Source organism: Cynoglossus semilaevis, chromosome 17 (assembly GCF_000523025.1).
Source record: "Cynoglossus semilaevis isolate Cse_v1.0 chromosome 17, Cse_v1.0, whole genome shotgun sequence".
NCBI classification, from domain to species: domain Eukaryota; kingdom Metazoa; phylum Chordata; class Actinopteri; order Pleuronectiformes; family Cynoglossidae; genus Cynoglossus; species Cynoglossus semilaevis.
The window spans coordinates 1156713-1180765 of record NC_024323.1 but is presented as its reverse complement, the minus strand read 5'-3'; the positions used below and the strand labels follow the sequence as shown (position 1 = coordinate 1180765).

Genomic DNA, 24053 nt, shown 5'->3' with positions numbered 1-24053 from the left:
GGAGGAGGAGGAGGAGGAAGAGGACGAACATCTGGACTTTATTTGTGCGCGAATTAAGGGCCGGGAATCGGTAAAAACATGCGTATTTAATTATACCGTGTGCGCAAATCATGCTTATGTTCCACACTGTAGATGTCAGTTACACATTTTTTTTTCATTAATTTTTTTTTTTTTTTTTTTTTTTTTTGTTCTCTCCACCCTACTGTCTGAACTCCCTCACTCCGGGTGGGTGTGTATTGTGCGTCCGCGTCATTGTGCGCGCGCCTCCCTGACGCTCCACAGCCCCGTGGAGCTGTTGTTCTCATGCAGACTGTAGGGAACGACCATCAGAAGAGCCTGCCGGATCGTTTTGTTGTTTTTTTTTTTTTTTTTTGCTGTTGCTCGCTCGCGCTGTAAGTCTTCGCCTCCATTCATTCTTTCCTCTGCAGTGTGGGAGGTATCTCGGCGCGGCCGGCTCGAGTTGAGTTTTTACGCAAGGGGTTTTTTTTTTTTCCGCGGGGGTTTTTTTTTTTCTCCCTCTCTCTCTCTTTTTTTTTTTTTTTTTTTAATTCGCGTTGGCGCACGCAGGGCCGACAACATGGATTTACTCCTGTCTAGACGACTCTCGCCTCCACGGAACTTTTGATTGTCAGCAACGAACGAAGGGGACAACGAACTCAAACGAGACGAAAGTCCTGAAATTGGACGTTTTTGTTTTTGGGTGGCGGGGGGGGGAAAGGAGAAAACATCTGGGCAACTTTTGGAGACTTTAACTCTTCTTCTTCTCTCATGGGGTGAGTTCACTACCTGATTTAACCTGTAGTATAGATACATATACACATATGTATATGTATTGGCAGTTTCGCTGCGCACAACTATTGTTTCGGAGCCCGAATACTAGCAGATGTTATCCCGGGGAAAAAGAAATAGAAAGAGCCGCGACGTTACCTCATGACCAACACTGACACACACTCACTCACTCACTCACTCACACACACACACACTAGCCCCCTGACAGCAGTGTGTGCAAAACACTCTTCTCTCTGCTCACTCGTTTTTTTTTTAAATTCGAACAACAAAGTGAAAGCGGTTGAAAGACACAACACCGACAAGCAGGACAACCCTGCGCCCTGGAGCCATTCTTGGTGACAGCTGCGTTCGTAAGGTTTGGGTGCGTGTTGTGCGCATGCGTGTCTCTGTCTGTGTGTCTGTTTTAATGAATAACATAGTATGTTGTTAAATATTAACTGTTGTACACTCGGTGTAAGCTGTCGCTCCGGTTGTCGTGGGGGTCCTGAGGCTTGTGCGGACTCCAGGCGGAGGTGCACCGGTGCACACACACGCTGGTGCACAGCACCGGTCCCATCGCTGTAGTCATGAGGACACTTATAGATCAGTATCATGTGTGTAACATCATGGCCCAGGTGTAGCCCATTTTTCTGACCCACTCGCCCTAAGGGACGTTCATTTTTCCTGTGACAGACCACTGAACATCCTTTATGCCGTCGATGTCAAACATACGGCACGAGGGCCGAAACTGGCCCGCTTGATGAATTTTGAAAAACAAAATCAAATATATATATATATATTATAATGATATATATTTCAGATTTTACCTAACATACTTGTACTACTATGCATGAAAACAAATGGGGACAAACATGGACTTAAATGTCTACAGTTGGGGTGTCAAACATACGGCCCGTGGACCAAAACCGGTCCGCAAGGGGAGGGGGGGTTCAATCTGGCCCGCTTGATAAATTGAAAAAAAGGTGATAAAGTGGAAAAAAAAAATGCACAAACACTTCATGTCCGTGATGTTTTGTCATGTTATATTTGGTATATTTGGTATATTTTCTATGTACCTATTTAAATATATTGCATCTGAATTTATTTCTGATTCTGAGTCTGAACTATAGGCTGGCTGTTATGCCTTGTCAGTTTTACGCTTTTTACTTGCAGCAGTGTGTTGCAGGCTTTCGAGGCTAGCCGCGGGTGCTAATCGCTAACATTAGCTAGTGGACAGAGAGCACTCGCACCTTGAAATTGTTTTTCGATTTGACCACATTGTCAGTCCCTCAACGACACCGTCGGTCAAACTGAGAATATATTTGTGAATGTGGCCGTAATTAAAAGCGGCTCATGCTAATTTTACATAAGGCCAAAAACTTTGCAAAAAGTTGCAAAGTTTTTCTTCGAAAAAAAAAAAAAAAACCAGCCATTAGTGTCCCTTGCTGAAGAGGAAGGATACGTAGGTGTCGGCACTCTAATCTTGTGGCATCCTATTGCGGGAGAAACTTGAAGTCTCAGCGAGATAAGACAGCAAGCCATAGGAGCTAATGTTTATTGCCCAGATAAAAGCTTCCCATCCGTCATCCTCTGCCCTGTGGTTGGTCCCGGGGTCACCCTTGCGCGGTGTGCTGCTCATTAGCTCCGCAACGGCTCGCGGCGCCACTATCTCCGAGGTACAGAGCGACGAGAGAGAAAACCAAATGCAAATGTACGTGGACACTGCAAAAAAAACAACAAAAAAAACCTGTCGGATTGGGACAAGCAAACATCTTAAATGTGATAGGGGGGGCTAAAGAGGAAGTGAGAGAAGAACTAAGTAGTGTTAAAGGTTCTGTCAGCAGCTCCGGTTTGATGCCGGTTTGGCGTAAATCTGCTTCCTTTGTTTGGGACGTAAACGCACGGGGGAACCTACGGACTTAAGGCGCTTCTCCCGGCATGCTTTGGAATGGCTGGAGAGCGCGGGGGCGTGACGCTGCCTGTCGACAGTCCGCGTCTGCTGCCGTGACCACATGGCTCATTACACCGGAACAACACCCACAGACACGCCGCGGTCCCTACCACGCTGCTGCACAAAGAATCAGTGGGTGCCTGCTGGGCCAGACCTTGGAGTGCGAGCGTTAGCTTCAGCACGCCGTTCCTGCGATGACCTATAAACACGTGTAGGTCCGATTATTGCGTAAAAAAAATGGGAGCCGTTAGCGTGCAGTGGTTTGAAAACTTTGGATGTCTCAATTTTACATCGCACCGAGAACCTACAATTAATACGCAAACGCAATTTTTACATAGTACCCTATTGATGCCGACTCTGCACATATTTCAGAGACCAACTTGTGTAAATAACACGTCTGGGATGTGGGTCACATTATGGCAGTGGTTCTTAATTATTTTCTATCCCCGTCCCCTTGACCCCTCGACCCACACCACCGTGAATTTAAATACTATTGAGAACCTGATACCGTATATATTATACTATTGAGAACCTGATACCGTATATTTTCTTTCATCTGTACAAACCACTGTATGAGTTGCTGCCACCTAGTGACTGGAGTCTTGTTATCATTCGTGCATTACAGCAGAGGTACACTTATGTCCATATGCATACCATATTCCATCAGAAGACCCTTAGGACCCCCCCGGCACCTCACCGTGTCCCCCCATGGGGGCCCGCCCCACTATTTGAGTACTGCATTACGGTAATGCATTTACAGCCTGTCATGTTGGCCACACTACTATTGAGTCATCCTAATGTAGGGCCATTTTTTTGGTCGAAGCACGCGGCCTACTTTCTAGATCCCATATTCGGGACACGGAGTACCAAGTGTGTAGGACTTAAACGGGAATATCCTTAAACGGGGGTGTCAAATCTTATTCTTGAAATGGAAAAAAAAAATTATTGATCATACTTTGTACATAGCGTAAAAACGATTGCATGGTTATGGGAATTGTTGCGTTTCCGCTAACGCCAATATTTCGGAAGAATGCCGCCGTGTGTTATATCACCAAGCGCTGCAACGCGTCGACCAAAAATGACATGCATTTTCAAATTGGAAACAGAGCAGTGTGGCTGTAGCCACAGTCCAGAGACATGACATCATGAGCTAGCTGAACTGAGTGTTATTGACCCCGCTGTGCGACCGTTGCTTAGGGAATTCTGTGGCTAGCGTGAGAAACTCAAGACAAACGGATGCGCTTACATAGATATGTATATATAAAAAAAAATACACAAGTGCACAGACGAATGAATAAATCACTATCAGCTATCAAGACGTGGGAAAACGTTTGCTAAACGTCACGGGGCTGAAGCCCCGTGTTGGGTGGGTCCGTCCCTGAAGGATGCTTGGGTTTCAGCTGAGGCCTGGGAGTGGTCCACGGGTCCAGCGTCTCCCTTTTGTTGTCTCGACTCGCTTGCAGCTTTGTCCTGTCAGAGCGGAAGAGCAACAACGCGACAGGATCAGAGGAGCGACGTGACGCGGAGGGGAGGGGTGGGGGGGCGCCCTGGCTTTTATCCGCTCAAATGGAACCAGACAGAGGTCACTGCACTTCTTCACTGGGTTCTGGACGCTTTGTCGGCGATGTAATTCTGTTAGCATGGCACTGGATTTCAGGGCACGCAGCGGACGGCAGATCCACTTTATATGTCATACTTTATAAAACACATACATTTGCTATTAGGGATAATCGTCCTTCGGGGGAACCGTCTGGGTTCCGCAGGCTCGAGAGCGCGAGCCGGTACCCGTTACCCTCCCCTTTCTCCTGTCTGAAAAACACTTTTCTTGGGTGTGGTGGCTGCAGAAAAATAAACGCCTTCTGTTCGCAAGTTGCAGGAGCGCAAGTCACAACACACAGCTGACAGCATGCAGGGTTCTGATTCCGGGCCAAGAGAATGGGAGTGTCTGAGATCTGAGGCATTAATATGGCCCTTCCTCCGCTGTTTAGCCATTTTGTAAACATGCCTGAAAATAGGATTTAAAGGAGGACTTTTCCCTTAGTGAAGGGTGGAACAGACGTTCACGCTGCGCTCATCAACTATCCACTTTTCAAACATCCTGTCAACAATTGTTCTGACGGTTATATTCCCTGATGAAAAGACGGGAAAAAAAAGCCTAAAACAATATGACTATTTGGGGAACAAAATGAAAGAATTCATGAGGTTAAAGGTCACAGTCTAGGACCCCCCCCCCCCCCATGATGACCAGACCAGGATGCTTGTAGCGACCTGCCAGGATTTCCTGAGCATCGCTGTGAAGTAGACAGTAGAGTTACTCTGGAACACCTCCGCTTCTAGAACAAGGTCAGTTGGGAAGAAAAGTCGGAATTGGGTTTCGACATTTTATCATCAATTTTATGTACTATTTAACATGCCTATTTAACATTTTAGCTAACATTCTAATTAGCCTTAGCCATTTCTTCTAAATATAATCTCTGTCGTTTTTGACCACGGTAACTATTCTCTAGCCCAAGCTTGGGCAAACTAAGGCCCGGGGGCCCAGATGCGGCCCGTTAAGCTTTGTAAATCGGGCCGCCAAACTTTTCCAAATTATGTAATTTATTTATATTATCATTATACTTTTGCTTTTTTTCCCTGCAATACCCACATTTCCCCAATAGATGGCCTCGATTAAAGCATTTTAGCATTTTTTTACCCTTTATGCATGACTTTTAGGTAGTCATGGGAATTTTCTGAGGGTGTTTTTCGTAATCACCCCTACTTCCTAATCCCTATGTACTAAATTATATATAGCGCACAATACAGCTGACTATTTTTTATTTTTTTTTGTTGTTGTTTGTTTTGTTCGTCAAATAGAAGGTTTCCTGTTATTGCTGCGGCTTTGGCCAGATCAGCTCATCTTTGCACCATCTGTTTGATTTAGCAAGTGTGATTTTTTTTTTTAAATTTCTGGTCACATGTAACATTTTCTCTGAAGACATTACACAGGAAGATGCTGTGGTACTTTCAAATCCGTCACGCTCACTCTACCTTTTAATCTTCCATCTTGTCCGCCGTGTTTGTGCAGCCGGAAAGCCAGCAGGATTACAACAGCCATTCTCTACCCCCCCCCGCCCCCCCTCCCCCACTTTTAAATCTAGGTGACGATTGTCTTCCTGTGTTTTTGAAGAAGCTTACTGTGAATTGTGAAAAGTTTGACAAGAGCCGTCAGGACCGTTTGTCCTGCACGGACCGTATGACTCGCCAGACGTGACGGAACGAACCCTCAGCCAAACATAAGTGAGGTCGATACAAAAGGCCAAGTGCGAGTGTTCACTGTTCACTTAAAGCTTGATGTTGTAACTGTTCTGACCTGTCCTTTCTAGAAATGAGCTAAGTCACTGTCCCAGTCGCAGTCAAGTAGCTGTTTACTGAGAAGGAGAGACAGAGAGACAGACAGAGACAGACAGAGAGAGAGAGAGAGTTGTACCACAGCCAGACACGTCCACAGTCCGACCACGGTGCAAACTGCGATTGTCACACTGATATGACCGCTGATATAATGCATGTACAGCTGACAATCTGACTGTTCTGTCAACGAGACAGTGACATTAGCTCATGAACTCAATCTGCGTGCATCCTTTTTTTTATTTTTTATTTTTTTTTTCACAGCTCAATTCAGTAAATCATTTTAACTACGTCGCAACAGTCTTGTTAGCCAACTTTACGCTTAGCTGCTTATGTCCTAGCTCAGTTCTGTTCAAGATGTACCATAATTTTTTTTTTTTTTTTTTTTCATCCTTTGGCTGTGTTTACGACTTATGCCCCAGAAAATACAATGGTATTTTTCCTGATTTTTTTTTTTTTTTTTGGGTGGTGCGACTTATGCTCCAGAAAATATATTGGTATCTTTCCTGATTTTTTAAATTTTTTTATTTTATTTTATTTTATTTTATTTTTTGGCGTGGTGCGACTTATACTCCAGAGCGACTTATGCTCCAGAAAATATAATGGTATTTTTCCTGATTTTTTTTTTATTTTGGTTAAAATTTTTGCCTTTTGTTCCCCCATATTTTTTTTTAACTTTTGGTTATTGGCATTTGGCTGCAATTCTGCTAACTTTTTAGCATATTTCCTTTCAAACACAAACTGTTTTTGGTTCATTTTAATTTATTTCTACATAAAGGCATTTTTTATTTTGTCTCTGACTTAAAGCCATTTTTAAATGTATATATATATAGATATATATATTTATTATTTGTTACCAAGCAGTGCATCAGCTTATTGACAGTCCCGCAGTTGTTACGTTTTGTAACTAGGGAAGCAGGCAGGACCTAAATGCAGCACTACAGAGACGTGGATCAGGTGCAGGAAGTTTAGATTGAACAGTCCAACACTTAAATGCAGCAACTTACCGGATACCGCTGTAGGCAGGAAGACATGAAAAAGACTCAGAACAATGACGGGACAAATGCAGAGTGACTGAGACACGAGTGACACTTACAACAAAGAACCAGGTGAATGTGACGACACTGATTAACTCCACACAGGAGGTGAGGGAGACGGGCCTCACAGCAGTATTACAAAAAGAATAGTCGGGGACTCAGCTCTGTCTCTACCTTGCACAAGAGTTAAGCAGAAAACCATGTTTGTTTGTTTTTTTTGTTTGTTTTTTTTACCTGAATAATTCTGCCACGTCGCCTTTTCAGAACTTAGAAAAAAGAATCATGGACTACATTCTGTTTTTCCACTGGCTCACCCACAAAGTCAGAGCAGGTAAAAAAAAAAAAAAGAAAAAAGAAGAAGTTGACATCGCATTAAATTTTTCTTAGAATTTCTATTAGCAACTGGCAAGTACTGAGGAGCAACCGTGCACTGTGTGAACAAAACACTGGTCTCTCACCAGGCAACAGAGCCGTGTTTAATGTGTCCGTGTTTGCCAGAAGAGTCTGAAGTTGTTTTTCTGCTCGAACCACGGGCAGAGGTCCGACATGTACTCATCATTCTCTGAGCAAGAGGGAGAAATCAGGATTTGGACTCAGTCATGTATGTCTCTACTTTTCCATAAAAAAAAAGTGGCGTCTGAACACCTCCTGAGGGTGGGACAGAAATTAGGGCCAGCATGAATTTGGACAACATTGTCAAGTATGAAAAAAAAAGGGGAATGAAAAGAGCTAAGATATTTCCACACGTGTAGCATATATTGCTAAACGTACAAACATATTCGAAAATAATAATATTTAACAAAATATAATGTGTCGAAACATCACGGACATGGAAGTGTTTGTGCGCGTTTTTCACTTTCAAAATTCATCAAGCGGGCCAAATTGAACACCTAGTGTACCGGGCCTTATCTTAGACACCCCAGCTGTACAGATTTGAAACATTGAGACGTTTGAGTGTCACTCAAACACTCAGCACAATTGAAAGTCTTGATACTGCGCTGTAGAGTTAGCCTAGCATACCATAGCCTGGCTAATCATTTTCTAAAATGTTTGAATTATACGGGGCTAACTGTTTCTTCATCTCACTTCTCAAGTATTTTTAGACTCAGTCCTAGCTGTCGTTATAGCAACACAAAAAGCCCAATTGGTGGAAGCCTTGTGGCTTTAATCCTATGTGTTGTGTTTTAACCTTTTAACCTACCCTTTACCACAGCTAGGTTTCTTTGTGTGTTTCTTAGCTACATTTGCATAACAACTATCTGTAACGAGAATATGATGTGATGTGAAACTTGATATGAAACCACATTAAGTTTCACTGTCAGGCGTCTTAGCAAACACTTTCAGAATAAACGTACCTATGAAGGTTAGGGTATGATAAATATGTCTGGTTTTATGGCTCACAAAGCCATTGGCATATACTGTGGAAGCTTGACTGCACATTAAAAGGGGCATCAACCTCCCGACCCCCAAAATCTATTTCCATGACTTGGCGGGCCACATTTGGGCCCCCGCGCCTTAAGTTTGACACGCGTGTCACATATCAAGCAATCTGTCACTGCGTCCTCTTGGTTTCCCAAGGAGGACAGAGAACCTGAGACGGGGTGGAGATCGCGGTGTGTCAATGGGCGCAGAGATCTGAGACAAAGGAGACTAAGAGGACGGTTCAAAGCCGTTCATCAGGGGAGACCTCATTGTCAAGACAGAATCAGGAAAAAAAAAGTGCAAGAAAGGGACAGAGTGGCTGAAACTAGAATCCTTCCTCCTTGACCTTACTGCTAAAGATAGCAACACAATGGGATTTTTTTTTTGATTTTTTTTTTTACTTCCTCCTGTCAGTCAGTCAGTCAGTCAGTCAGTACACAACACACATACGTGCAGTGAAGGCAGTGTGCGAACCGCCGAACACGACAAGCACGGCTTCATGGCGGACTGTTTACGAGTGTGGTTTACTGGAGTCAACATAATAAGCTGAGAATTGTTTTTTTTTCGCGGGCGTTAAACTTTGTACATAAACACAAATCCCAATATCTCTCTGGGAGTAGTGTGTACATGTGTGTAACGTTGTTATTGATGATTCTCCGAATGGGAAAATCAATGAAAAAAAAAAAAAAAAATCAAACACAAACTGTCAAGTAGTCTTGGACAATGAGTCCATGAAATAAATCTGAAATTGTTTAAACATTTGTTAAGTTGAAGTGAACTAAATAATACACGAAACCTAGCCCGTAAAAAAAATCAGAACAGGCAAAAGAGAGCTAGCTAGCTAGCTAGCTAGCTACAAATGCTATCTTTAATGGATCAACTGGCAACACAGATATAGAAATAGATAAGAACTAGTAAGACTTTAGAGTGAAACTGTAGTTGCAGTAATTTGGAAAACAACCATGGAACAAAGTGCGGAAACATTTACACCCAACGTAACACTCACGTGAAAGAGGGGGATTAATTTGCCAAAAAAAAAAAAAAAAAAGGGAACCCTTTTGTTCTTCTTCTGCTTCTCCTCTTGTCTGATACCAGTTCACACAACACTGAAAAAGTCTTGGAACGACACTTCTGTATTTCCCTTGTTACGCACACACAGATACATTTTGATATATGTCTGTGGCCTTATTTGACAAGCTACAGAAGTCAGGCTTTTGTTTTATGTTTATGTAAGTAATCCCATACTCCAGTTCCTGTTCGCCGAGGGAGCTGGTACTGCTTTTCTTGAGTGCTACACTGAAATAAGTTACAGGTTTTTTTTGGATTATGAAAAATACATATTTAAAACATACTATATTTAAATGGTTCCTTTGTTTTGATTTTGTTTTTTTTATCTTATCTTTATATATACACATATATTTATATATGTGTATATGTACATATATACATATATATGTACATATATGTATAAATATGTATATGTACATATATATGGGTATATATAGAACAGAATATAATGTACATATATATGGGTATATATAGAAGAGAATATATATACATATATACACATATATTTATATATGTGCATATATGTGTATGTACATATATGTGTAAATATATACAACAGAATTACAAAGTTGAACTGTACACTGAATACAACAAAATATATACATATATACATGTATTTGTACATATATATGTAAGTTGTATATCGTACATTATAAATATATTGATATATATGTGTAAATGTAAATCTGAACTGTACACTGAATACAACAGAATAAATACATATATACATGTATATGTACATATATATGTAAGTTGTACATCGTACGTTATAAATATATTGATATATATGTATGTATATATGTGTAATACAATAAAACAACTCACATATAAGAAATCCAGTCCATAAAACACAATTAAAGAAAAGCTAAATTTAGGCTCTGGTTCCGGAGTTTTCATCCGTTTTTGTATAGTTCCAGAAGAGTTCCCAAGAGCTCCTTGCTGTTTCCGTGAAGTCTACACTATAGCTATTAGCTGAAATCATTAATTTTTATGATTATTACATTGAAGAGGCTAATAACATTGTTTTTTTTGTGTCATAAAAGTCAAAAGTATAAACGTATCATATCACAAAATCCAGACGTACAGACGTCTGGATTTTGTTTACTAAAACTGACAATGACTCTCACATTCCACATTCCACGCAGCTCGCAGTGAGGTTTGTTGGTGATGGGGATAATGTTTTGTATAATTTGATAAACATGAATGTTTTGGCGCGGTGCCTTCATGTCAGCTGTGCTTCTTTGTCGCCAACGGGTTTTTCTTTGCGGTTGTTTTTGTTTCGTTTGGTTTGTTTTTTTTCAAAAACTGCGTTTATCGGCGAGCTTGTTGCCAGCATGGCATGACTGGGAGATAAGGGCAGCAGCTGAAGATAAGAAGTCGTAACTGAGGGCATCAGAGTTTGTTCGGAGTTTTATTTTTCGACTCGGCTCAGACGGTGCATGACTGTTTAGTCTGGGCCTCGACGTAAGGACACAACAGTACCCCGAGTACTCGGTATTCATATTCACAGTTTTGCTTTGCTGCAAATAAACCAGAGATGTTTGGGTTCTACCACAGAGTCACTAGACCGAGTCCCATAGGCAACTGGTTTGCTTGAGTTGAGTTGTTAAGTATGTGCTACCGCTCACCCGTGAGGTCTAATTTGGCTAAGGAAATCTCTCGGATAAAGAGATTATATGTTTCAGAAAACTGAACAACTTGTAAATACAGGGGAAGTACTTGAATGAATAGGACTTTGAACGTCATTTAATGCCATGGCAAGGGTGTCAAAGTCATTTCGGTTCACGGGCCGCATACAATTAGATGTCAAGTGGGCCGGACCAGTACGATCATAACATAATTAGCTATAAATAACAATAGGTCCATGTTTTTCCCCTTTGTTTTCATGCAAATACAAGTATTTATTATTATTACTGGAATATAATTTAACAAAAAAAAAATCTTGAATATGAATATGTTTGTGTATTTTTTTTAATTTTTAATATTCATCTAGCGGGCCGGATTGAATACCCTAGCGGTCCGGTTTTGGCCCACGGGCCGTATGTTTGGCACCCCTGCACTATGGAGTTTTCAAATGATCCTCGTTAACAGTAAATCCTACTACGGTTTTTGTGTATATGTACATATATACATATATATGTACATATATGTATAAATATGTATATGTACATATATATGGATATATATAGAACAGAATATATATATACATATATATACACATATATTTACATATGTGCATATATGTATATGCACATATATGTGTACATATACAACAGAATTACAAAGTTGAACTGTACACTGAATACAACAGAATATATACATGTATACATGTATATGCACATATATATGTAAGTTGTACATCGTACGTATTACGTATTATAAATATATTGATATATATGTATGTACTGTATATATGTATAATACGATATAAATATAAATCAAAACAACTCACACATAAGAAATCCAGTCCATAAAACACAATAAAAGAAAAGCTAAATTTAGACTCTGGTTCCGGAGCTTTCATTCGTTTTTGGTGTAGTTCCAGAAGAGTTCCCAAGAGCTCGTCCCATCATCGCATTTGGGATGTGATTATGCTAGCATTCGTGGGACATTTTGACACTTTTAGCGTAAACACCCCCCCCCGCAATTGGAAGTCAACCGAAGGCTGCTAATGTCGTATCGTATCACATTTGCGAAAGGTTATTTAATTCCCAACGGCGCCCTCAAAGGGCACGACAAGGGAACTCGGTAGGAGTTTAAATAAGAAATGGTTGGATTTGGGATCGTGGGATTGCACAAGGCAGCGTGCAGCAACAAAAAAAAAAAAAGGGGACAAAAATAGGCATGCCTTCACAGGTTCATGTGTTCACAGGCTTGAGAAAGGTTATATTTTTACTGCTGTGGCAATGAGCGCTCAGATTAAAAACAAAAGGCATGTCGCAAGTCACTGCCGATAAACCTGTCCCTCAAAAAAGANCGAACTGAGGCTCCAGTGGTCGTGGAACTTTGTGGCGATAATGTTTGAGTTTGAGTGTTTTCTCTAGTGTGTCTGACATGTCAACACTTGACTGAGGGGGAGAAACGTTTTTTTGACTAGACTGCAGTACTTTCCGTATGAAACGATCGCTCTCTCTCTCTCCGTATTGGACAAAAGTAGGCGTAAAGTAAAAGGAAGAAAAAACCAAAATAGAAGTAAATGTTTTGGGGGTTTTTTTCCGTACTGCGTAACAGCAGGAGAGCGGAGAAGTTTACCCGGCCATTGTGCCCCATATGGACCACACATGGATTCAGACATTACTTTCAAAACTGGGAAAATTGTGCGGACCACATGGTTTACACGTTACCTCTTGACCCACATATTTGCACTGGTTTCAGTTGGAACTCAAACCAAATATGGGTGACACTTTTTTCCCATGTTCTGCAGCCGCACTGATTTCACTAAGGAGATGTTTTCAATCTCTGGTTCGTGGCCTCCTGGCTGGCCCTTGTGTCCTGCCCTGGAGGTTCCAACTTTCGCTTCGAGACACATCCTGCCCTGGAGGTTCCAACTTTCGCTGTTTTTCGAAGTACAGTAATACCTTGAGATACGAGCATAATTTGTCAGGATGGTTTTATTTTCAACGAAATCTTTGCAAGCGTGCTCGTATCGCAAATCTTTAATCTCATCTCGACGCAAGAATTAGCTCGAAGACTAGCTCGCATCTCGGGATACTCGCGCGTCGGGGACGCTCGTATCTCGAGGTATCGCTGCAGTTCATATTGGTCAGTTGATGGGAATACAGTTCGTGGTTCATCGGGAAACTGCGGTATTGGAGATTTCCAGTTTTGCTAAAACTATGCTAGTAACTGCAATCGTGAATTATTCATTAGGAGGGTTATTGCAAGAGGCGTTGGTTGGAGAGGTTTTTTTTTTTTTTTTAAAGGATGTACTGTAGTTCCTTGGGATGTTGAGAGGCCGTATTCATTGGGAGGATTTAGGTCATTGGGAAGGAAGTTGTAGTTGGTAAACACAGGAAACAGGACACTGGCTGTGGAGGATCTCGCACCATCTCCTGCTCTGTTTATTTTTTTTTTTTTTTTCCCAAACAGAACACAATGACAGATGAGACAATGCACCTGGGAGGAAAAAAAAACAAAACATATCTCCGTCCTCCTCCTCCTCCTGACATGTCTAAACTTCTCAGCGTGACTCCAAACGGCTTTTGACTGATCCCGAACATGGGTACCACCCATCGATTACCGTGATGCGGGGGGAAAAACAAAACAAACAATCGCAACAGACTGTCAATGACTAATGACTAATCCCCCCCCCCCCCCCCCCCCGTGACTGTTAAATGCGCTGAGATTTAATGCTTTTAGAATTCTACTTCACGCATCGTGACGAGCAGAGGCCTCTTCACAGGATGTTCTGACCACAACTGTTCAGCAGTCAGTACAAATGATGTAAGGTTCCCATACGTGTGTATATATAGATATGCACGCGCACAAGGTGAGAACCTGCTGTACGTATTTCAGTCCGGGACAAAGGCAGTTGTTGCATGCATGCTCAGATACGATCGGTGGTAGCAGGTTGTCTCATTGTGCAGCGTTGCTGGGGGTTTTTTTTTTTTTTTTTTGTTTTTGGTAAGTACACGTTCGGCTAATTGCAGCTTACCAGGTGTCGTGGGAAGAAATAAAAGCAGCGTGTGCCTTTGTGTGGCTGTCGGTCCCAGGGTCAGGCAATGGGAACTCTGGGAACTCCGAATGGGATTAGGAGAAAGCTGGAGTCACCTTGTGGTTCGGGTTGGTTTTGGATGAACGAAAATGTGCTTTATGTCATGATTTAGAAGGATGTGTTGTTGTTGGGTTTTTTTTAAATGTAACATTTTATTTAGTAATGGTTTTTTTACCCCACATTAGTTTACGTAGGCTACAGCAGGCATGGGCAAACTAAGGCCCGGGGGCCAGATGCGGCCCGTTTAGGTTTTTAATCCAGACCGCTAAACTTTTCCAAAATATGTAATTTATTTACATTATCATTATACGTCTGCCTTTTCCCTGTGATACGCACGTTTGCCCAATAGATGGCGTAGAAAATGATAAAAGCAATTTTAGCATAGATGGCGTAGAAAATGATAAAAAGCAATTTTAGCAATTTTAGCATTTAGGCATGACTTTTACATGTCATTTAAATATATAAATAACTGATATTGCACTATTGATCAAAACAGTTGTGATTAGATTTTTTCCATAAACGACCTTATACGACCTTATATGGACTTTGGAAATTGAATTTAGTTTTGAGTGAGTAGATAATTAGTGCAATACTTAAAGTTACCATTTACACTAAACGCATGTATTTGAGTATTTTTTATGTCGCCTCCATGCACCCTGCCGAAGCCCTCCTGCGGTATACTCTGCATAACACACTGGAAAAAGTCTTACGTTTTTCGCATAATAAGACGTTAGATTGTCTATTAAACAAGTCGTAATGTTCAGGTACCATCAGAAACTTAAGGATCCAATAGTTATTACAGTTTATGCGTTGTACGGTTCAGGACAGAAGGTTACAAAAAAATATATATATTTAACCCTTTCATGCATGACAGTCACTACAGTGGACAGCTATGAAAATGTGATTTTCTATAATAAGAATAGGTTTTGATGGCAGTGTTGCATATAAGCCTCTACAATGGACGCCTGAGAATCGCCCAACACTGCCATACAGTGGTCAGCCTTTGCAACTGCAGAATAATTGTGTCAACATTCAAAAAGAAAATTTGGTGTATAAAAACAGAACCAAATCAGTTCTTATTTTTATGTCTAAAAACACATAAAAACACTTAGTAACATTTTTTTAACTCAGTATATCATGGGTCATGCATCAAAGGGTTAATTCGATTTTTTTTTCCTACTCCCCATTGGTCCCTCTGGGGGGCCGCAGCCCGTTTGAAAACAACTGAACTATAGCTAGTGTTGTTATAAATGGAGGGCACTAGCATTTTCACTTCTTAGCTAACCTCTGCCCGTTGTTTTGGAAATCAATCTCAAACAAAAAAGCGTTTGAGACTGTGTTTGAAATAAATAAAAAATCATTTTAAATAAATCCCAAGCGACCCCCAGGCGGGGTCACGACGCCAGGGTTTTGAAAAACACTGCAATAAATCAACACGTGTAGCTATTGTGTATGTGTATATATGACTATATACAAATTTGTTTTGATATATTTATGTTTGAGGTCAATGTTGAAGCCATTTTACCTACATGCAAATCTCTCTAACATTTAAAAAAACAAATCACTTTTTTTTGTGTTGAGAATCGTGTCGATGATCACGTAAACCTTTTTCTGAGGACTTCCTGTCTTCTGTTCGACTTCCTTTTCTTCTATGCTTTTAAAGTCACGTCTCGGTCCGCTCTCTCATCACCTTGCCATACGACGCGCCGGTGACATACAGAGAGGTTATTGTGCTCTTTGCATTCGTCTCACACCTTCGCCCACAATGTTGTTCCGTGCACAAAGGCACGGATCTGGATGGAAAAACAGACAACGCTCTCAGATTTCTATCAAAGCCAGTTTGACTTTTTAGCTGACTGTGACAGTTTAAGCCAGTTTGACTTTTTAGCTGACTGTCACATTTTTTTGACATTTTTATTTGAATCTGTGCCTTGACTTTTTTATGGTGCCAAAAGTAAAGCGTACAGAGGGTCGTCCGTTTACAAGGCTCTTCGCGTATACGGTTACTTATACGCCACCTCCCATAAATGTATTAACAACGTCTTGTTCCATCATTCTGATGTGTAAAAACCCAGCAGCTTGTTCACATGGGAACTATTTGTGGACGAAATACATCATTACACCGCGCCATACACAGACGACACCTTTGTTAACATTCACTCCATACGTTGGATTTTGCTACGTTTGCTTTCTTTCTTTCGTGTTGTTTTTTTTTTTTTTTTTGGGGGGGGGTGGGGGAGGGACTTTTTGTTCGTTATGGCTCCCAGGCGTAAGTCAGACTCTTCTGATGTTTTTATGTCCTAGATCAGGGGTCACCAACGTGGGGCCCGGGGTCACCTGGTAGCCCCTGTGGACTACCTAAGGCAGATAAATGACATGTAAAAGTCACGCCTAAATGCTAAAATGCTTTAAGCAGCTCCATCTATTGGGGGAAATGGGTGTATTGCAGGGACAAGGCAGAAGTATAATGATAAGATAAATCAATTATATAATTTGGAAAAGTTTGGCGGGCCGGATTAAAAAGCTAAACGGGCCTCACCTGGCCCCCGGGCCGTAGTTTGCCCATGTCTAACTTAAGAAAAAAAGAAAAAAAACTAGCCAAAAAAAGGGTCGAAAACTGTACTGTTACTGTGCTTTTTGAATCAGTTCCACTTGCAGTGATATTCAGATGGGTTCCATCGTATGTCCCAGAACTTGACGACACAGCATTAGCCTTATTTTTGATTGTTATTACTTTGTACAGGAAGTCTGTGTCAAACAAGAAGTTCTTCGTATTACTAAGAACTCCTGAAGTAGCTCTCAATTTCAAAAACGTCGCGGACCCCTGTCCTAGATTATGATGTTAGCACTGCGTTAGCGTAAGTGAGGTAAACGTAAGTTTTGACTTATGACTAAAATCAAGCTAGCTAGCTCCCATTATTTCAGCAGAGGTTAGCTTGAAAGCAGGTGAAAGTAGTTTAAGCTTCTCTCACACTTTGTCTTTAGGGTTAGTTAATGGGACCACCATTAGCCGAAATTGCGCGGCAGCGAGACAGTCGCCACCGCCGACCCGTGTCCTTTTTGTCGTAGTGTGACTCTGACGGTCTGTAAGATGCAGCAGGTGACGTCTAATCCAATCACGGCCGAGACACCTGCTCGACAGGTGGACGGGAGGGGTTGGTTCGTCGAGACTGTGACAAGACAAGAAGAGTGCGCTTTAGGCCAAACCAGCCCTTCAGGTTTCTGTGACACAGACAAAGAAATCCCCCCCCCAGATGACAGACAGGTGGCAAGAACGTTGAGACATCGACAGAAAAGAGTCGTCTGGAGAGAGAGCTTTAAAAAAAAAAAAAAAGGGGAAATGAAAGTGACTGATTCTGTGACGTCATGACACCTCACATGATCTCTCGTAACGTGGCACAGGTGTACTGTCAGTAATCATTGTAATCAAAAACTGTATTTTAGAAGAAGCGGTTCTTATGTAATATAAATACTTATAAAAATACAAAATACTAGTGCAAATATTTTTTTTCCTCATTAAAGAAAAAAAATTCTATACATTTAATAAAAAAATCAATTGACAGTAGATAGGCGGGGGTGTTTTTCTCAAAAAATTTTTTTGCATTTTTTTTTTTATTATTTTTGTTTTTTTTTTTTTTTTTTTTTTAATAGACCTACGACTTAAGGATCTATAGCAGTCATTAAATCAGGGCCGTCCAAACTTTTTTAAGTCGAGCTCTTTAATCGGACAGATGTCGGGAAATGTTTTTAAACTACGTTGAGTCACGTTCGCGAAGAAAAAAAAACTCAACGATCGAAGTGAACACGATCTTGTTGCGATTAGTCGACGACGTCGGCTGCAGGAAATCAGCATCGGTAACAGGTTTTCGTGTGATTTTTGAAATCACTGAAAGAAGGAAGGTGGGTGGTTGGTGGTTGAAATATTTATATATACAGTAAATGTGGACTAATTTCCAGGCAACAAAGACACATCATGCTCAAAAAGCCACTTTTTGTAAATTGAGCTAAACAGGAACTTCGGGCTTCCTAACTAATTGAAACCGATACCCAAGTTGGCCAGACCAGTCCATTAACTACATTTGAATTATATGTTATTGTAATTATTTTTGTATTAATTTTAATGAAATATAATTTTACAAAAAAATTCCTGAACATAAAGTGCAATTTTTTAAATTTTTTAAATTCATCAAGCGGACCAGATTGAAACCCCAAGCGGGCCGGTTTTGGACCGCGGGCCGTATGTTTGGCACCCCACTTTTTTTTTTTTTTTGCTGGTTTGAATACAGAATATCTTGAAATAGGGTTGTATTATTATTATGTTTTAATATTATTTTGTCACAATGAAACATGCGTGCTGCTCATGTAGCTGGGGTAAAAACGTAAATCTCTCTCTCTCTCTTTCTGCAAGTACCTAACAACAACGTAGGTAGAGATGCAGTGGAAAGCTCTTCTTCTTCTTCTTCTTTTTCCATTTGATAAAACAGGATTCTGCTGCGTAATTACACCTAACGCAGTTATGTGGTAGCGGCTGGCCCACGTTCTCAGCCTCTAGATCCACATTAGTGTGGATTAATGGAACCAGAAAGGACGGCGGACAAAGAGCCGCCCGGTTCCGCCGGGCGCACTTGACTGTAAATACATTTCTGATATGACACGGCCGCAGACTGATGGATGTGCTGCCGCCCCGCCCGAGACACCGAACGGTGTCATTTGAAGGATGTCGCGTGAAAAGGAGACCATTGTTCTTTGTTCCCGCTTGAGGAAACAAGAAGGCCTGGGTATTGCCGGCGGCGCATAGCAGCTGCGGAGAGATGCTCTGCCGCGCTTTTCTCCTCACAATACCCTGTTTGTGCGCAAGAGAAGTTTGTTGTCTCTGTTCAACTCAAGGGGGAGTACGGCGCAATAACCATAGGGAGACAGTGACGTCTCAGATTCCTGCCTTTTGTGTCCGGATGCCGTTCCACATGCATGCTCCTTCTGACTGATCTGTTGAGATTATATTCAGTTTTAAAAGAGAAGAGGTGCCTCCCCGGTCTCTAATAAACGTCCGCAGTTCGGACGGTGCAGCAGTGGAGTCCATCGCAACATTCTGCCCAGTAGGACTAACCATTAGTGTTGAATTACCGCAGTAACTAGCTTAGCGAGGGAGGGATCTTGTTACCACTGAAAGGTTTCACATCTACCTCCAGAGTCTCTTAATTTGGTTTGCAAACCTCTAGCCCCGGCGTGGGCCAACTTTTGACTCAGATGGAGCGTTAGTGTGAACTAAGATAAAAGACATGCTAAAGTTATGTCTAAATGCTAAAATGCTTTAAGCTTTTTAGCGTCATCTATCGGGGAAACATGAGTATTGCAGGGAAAAGATACAATGATTGGAAAAAGTTTGCCGGGCCGGATTAAAAAGCTGAACGGGCCGCCCCTGGGCCTTAGTTTGTCCGTTTAAAACAGCCACACATTTCTCAAGGCTAGGCTAAGCTAACATTTTAGCATTTCAAATAAAAACAATGTGATTTGAAACTTCATCGTCGCCAAATGGAGGAGAATATCTAAAACAGAAAACAGAAAAAGTTGCCTCGTTGGTTGGGTGTGGGCCACGACCCACTCAAATGGCCCACATGTGAAAAAGAAAAATAAGTCCTAATTTCTTTAAACAAAGAGGAGATTTTCATACGAGTCTCAACATTTGGATCATGTTTTTGGCACATGGTACCAAATAAGCCAGTATCGGCAAATCGGAAGTGAGTACAGTTTCATTATTACAGTATGAAAATATTAGAATTAAAAGTAAAAGTTAAAAAAATATGTCAACAGCTCAGTGGTTGACCTCTACAATCCAGTTATAACTATTTATTATTCCAAATTGTCATATCTAAAATCTAAAAGACCTTTTACTTTTTCTTACCAAATGAGAATTCATGTCAGGATTAAAAGTTCGTAATGTCAAGACTCACCAAAATCGTAGGTATTTTGGGAAATACAAAACATAACAAACGACATTTCCGAGGCACTTATACGACCCATAATGCATTTGTGGGCTAAGACGTTCTGTTGTATGGCTTGATACTAATCAAACTTAACGTAATTATTTTTAAAAAGAATCTCTGTAATCCCATGGTTTGGGTATGGGTTCAGTTTGCTCTCAGCTTGTCAAGAGGGTGGGGGGGCGAGGGGGGTTTCACAGGGGGCGGGTCAGGGATCAGGATGATCCACATGCTATGCTGAAGTTTCAAGAGGTGGGTCACTGGAGTGGAAAGGTTGGCTCGCTGAGTGCCGGGACAGAGTTGGTGGAATGTCCCAAACATGCCTTTGGTCTTCCAACTCTAACAAACCACTGAACTATTGGTGAGGGGGTCCCTAACCCCCGGTCTAGGGACCGGTGCTGGTCAGTAGGTTGTGTCGGTTGTTAGAAAAAGACACAAGGTTGTAGGTTTGATGCGGTAACTCTGAGTGACAGCTACAGTACATTAGAAAGAAGTAACGCGAGAAATCAATAAAATATCAAGGGCTCGTGACATAGACCAATGGTCCCTAACCCGTGGTCTGGGGACCACTCAGAATCCAGTCATATCCCTTTACTTTTTTCATTCAAAGATAATCTGTCAATGTTTCAAAACAACTCTGACACTAACAGAAGAAAGTCTACAAGATGTTTTATTTTGAAAATTCAATGATCCTCCAACGAGGGCGCGGTATTAGCAGTATCAGCCTTGGTACAAAAAAAAGGTCAGGGACCGCTAGTTTTTTTTAGAGCTCTGAAACGATCGAGTCTGCTTTAGGTGAATCACAGCAAACGTTTGGTTTCTGGTTTCCCCCGAGCGCACTGAGGCCATCTTTGTTTCCGAGAGCATTTGTTTTGATTTTGCAAGGGCTCCGCCTTTCTGAAAATAAAAGCGTGTTTGCTTTGTCACGGTCTAACCGTGGGTCCACGAGAAAGAAATTCAACCCCCTCTGTGTCTGTTTTTACGCAGGTGACCACCGAGAGCTGCAGAGACGTGACTGTGGAGCAGGCCTTCTCCCTCCCAGGCCCCTGTCCCGTCGCGAGAGAAGAAGAGCATCGTCACAGATGTTCTTAACCACCCGGCCGTGTGAATGAATGTTTGTCGCAAAGCCGTTGTGCTCTGCCACCCCATTGCCGCCATGAAGAGCAAGTATTCCCAGTACTACAATCAGACCCTGATCCACTCCTACTATGCTTACGCCAAGAACATGACCACCCAGGAACTGGACAAGCGCATCGAGAACAAAAAGCAGCTGACCACACTCAACATTGTCATCGTGGTTCTCTGCACCGTCATCATCCTGGAAAATCTGCTGGTCCTGATCGCCGTCTGTCGCAACAAGAAGTTTCACTCGGCCATGTTCTTCTTCATCGGTAACCTCGCCTTCTCGGACCTGCTGGCGGGGTCGGCGTACATTGCCAACATCTTCCTGTCGGGGTCGAACACTTTCAAACTGGTGCCGGTGCAATGGTTCATCCGCGAGGGTACGGCGTTCATCGCGTTGGCGGCGTCCGTTTTCAGTCTGTTGGCGATCGCCATCGAGCGCTACATAGCCATAACCAAGGTGAAGGTGTACGGCTCCACCAAAACCTGCCGCATGTTTCTGCTGATTGGCGCCTGCTGGGTCACCTCCATCCTTCTCGGAGGGCTGCCTATCATCGGCTGGAACTGCATAAACGACCTGCCCGAGTGCTCGGCCGTGCTGCCTCTCTACGCCAAAAAGTATATCGTGTTCGTGGTCACCATCTTCAGCCTCATTCTGCTCTCCATCGTCATCCTCTACGTTAAGATCTACCTGATCGTGCGTTCCAGCCACCAGGAGGCTGCCAACTCCCAGGCCTACGCGCTTCTGAAAACAGTTACAATAGTGCTGGGGGTCTTCATCATGTGCTGGCTGCCCGCCTTCATCATCCTCCTCCTGGACTCGTCGTGCGGCATACAGTTCTGCCACATCCTGTCCAAGGCGGAGATCTTTTTCGGCTTCGCCACGCTGAACTCGGCACTCAACCCCGTCATCTACACGCTGCGCAGCAAGGACATGCGCAAGGAGTTCCTGCGCGTGCTGTGCTGCTGGGGGGTGTTGAACAGCGGGCGACCCGCCGATCGCTGCCTGGTGCCGCTCAAGAGCTCCAGCTCTCTGGAGCAGTGCACGCACAAACACGAACACCAGACCATGCCGATCATGCAAGACTGTACGACCTGCGTCTAGCGCGACGGAGCCAATCGCGATGATGATGTGATAACGATGTGTGAATTCGATTGTAAGATCACGGAAGAGAGAGAGACCGTGAGCGGCCAGAGGGAGCGCCCTCAACTGTGTGAACACACAAGCGTCGACAATGCCACACACATACACACACAAAAAAAAAACAATGTAAGTGATTTTAAAAGCTGAGGACTTTCTGAAATGTGAAAATGTGCTTTGTCTCTGTTGGACTTTGTTTTCTTGAAAAAAAAAAATGGACTGCCATTCCGTGTTAGGGTATACGCCTGTCTGCATATTTCTCTCTACACACATTTTAGCCTGGTTTAAAGGACCAACGTGTCACGTTTGGGTGAGTTCATTGGCTGAGAGATGAACATGAAGAGGGCGTGGTTCTAAAACCACAAGAGAGAGAGTTTAGGTTCGACTACATGCCAATGTGTCCCTGGGCTACAAATTTTACTTAAGTTGTACACGATACCAAAGGTTCGGTGGGTTGCTCTTACTTAAAAAAAAAAAATAGTGGTTGCATCAAGAATTGCACCCTGCACAGATATTTTGGCTGAATTCTATTAGCACACAATCTGGAGTGGTGACCTATGAAGAAAAGGCTAGCACAAAAAGATTCACTCTTCATATTTATTGCTTTGAAAACGTCACTCTATTGCAGAAAAAAGTGCTTGGGAGGTCACTTTTTAACTGAAGTTCGAACGTTTATCGACATCTTAGGGGATTTTTTTTTTTTTTTTTGCCGTTTACATGCTAATCTAAAAAAAAAAAAAAAAGAATCTTTAACAGCCGACTTCAACACCTAAAGCTTCCGAATGCAGTTCATTTTCGATTCTGAAGCTCTACGGAAATAATCCATATTTAAATTATCCGGGTCTGCCGTCTGTCAGAATGGTGGAAAGACAAGACCTACACCTCGCCACCAGGAGGCTCTGGGCTTTATACCAATCTCGTACCCAAATCCTACTTCTCTGGCGATCCCTGATAAAGGGCCTGGCAGAAAGTAATGTTATAAAATAAAAATGCTTTTAATGCCTCAGTGCATGTACAATAAGTGCATACATTTGATTGATTGTATATTGTCCTATCAAAATATATTATTCCACATTAGTCCAGAAAAATCCTACGCTTCATTTGGGAAATGGCGATTTGGGAGCAGCATTTAGGAATACATTGGTCCAACGCCGTCAATTTCAAGTTTCACACAAGCTTTCACACAAGCACACACACACACACACATATATATTTAGGTATAAATATATGTATATATTTATATATATGTATACATATATGTATATATGTATGTATACATATATGTATATATGTTTATATATATTTATATATATCAACACAATATAAACTCAATACACAATTAGCACAATGCGGGAACCAATCAGGAGATACTGACAGCTTGAGTGACAGAGCTCGACGTGGTACATCAACGCAAAGCTCGCAGAATTGCTCGTTATAAAATTGGGAAATTGCTGGTTATGCT

General features: G+C 42.0%; 1 protein-coding gene across 1 annotated transcript; it reads left to right on the top strand.

The window, feature by feature from the left end:
* Positions 1–517: 517 nt before the first annotated feature.
* s1pr2 (sphingosine-1-phosphate receptor 2) lies at positions 518–23225 on the top strand. The gene is made up of 2 exons (XM_008329211.3): positions 518–773; positions 21316–23225. The coding sequence occupies exon 2, from the start codon at positions 21437–21439 to the stop codon at positions 22553–22555; it is 1119 nt and encodes a 372-aa protein (XP_008327433.1). The 5' UTR covers positions 518–773; positions 21316–21436; the 3' UTR covers positions 22556–23225.
* The last annotated feature ends 828 nt before the right edge of the window (positions 23226–24053 follow it).

Coding starts and splice junctions, on each gene's coding strand:
- s1pr2 (XM_008329211.3), top strand. CDS start 21,437: ATGAATGTTTGTCGCAAAGCCGTTGTGCTCTGCCACCCCATTGCCGCC.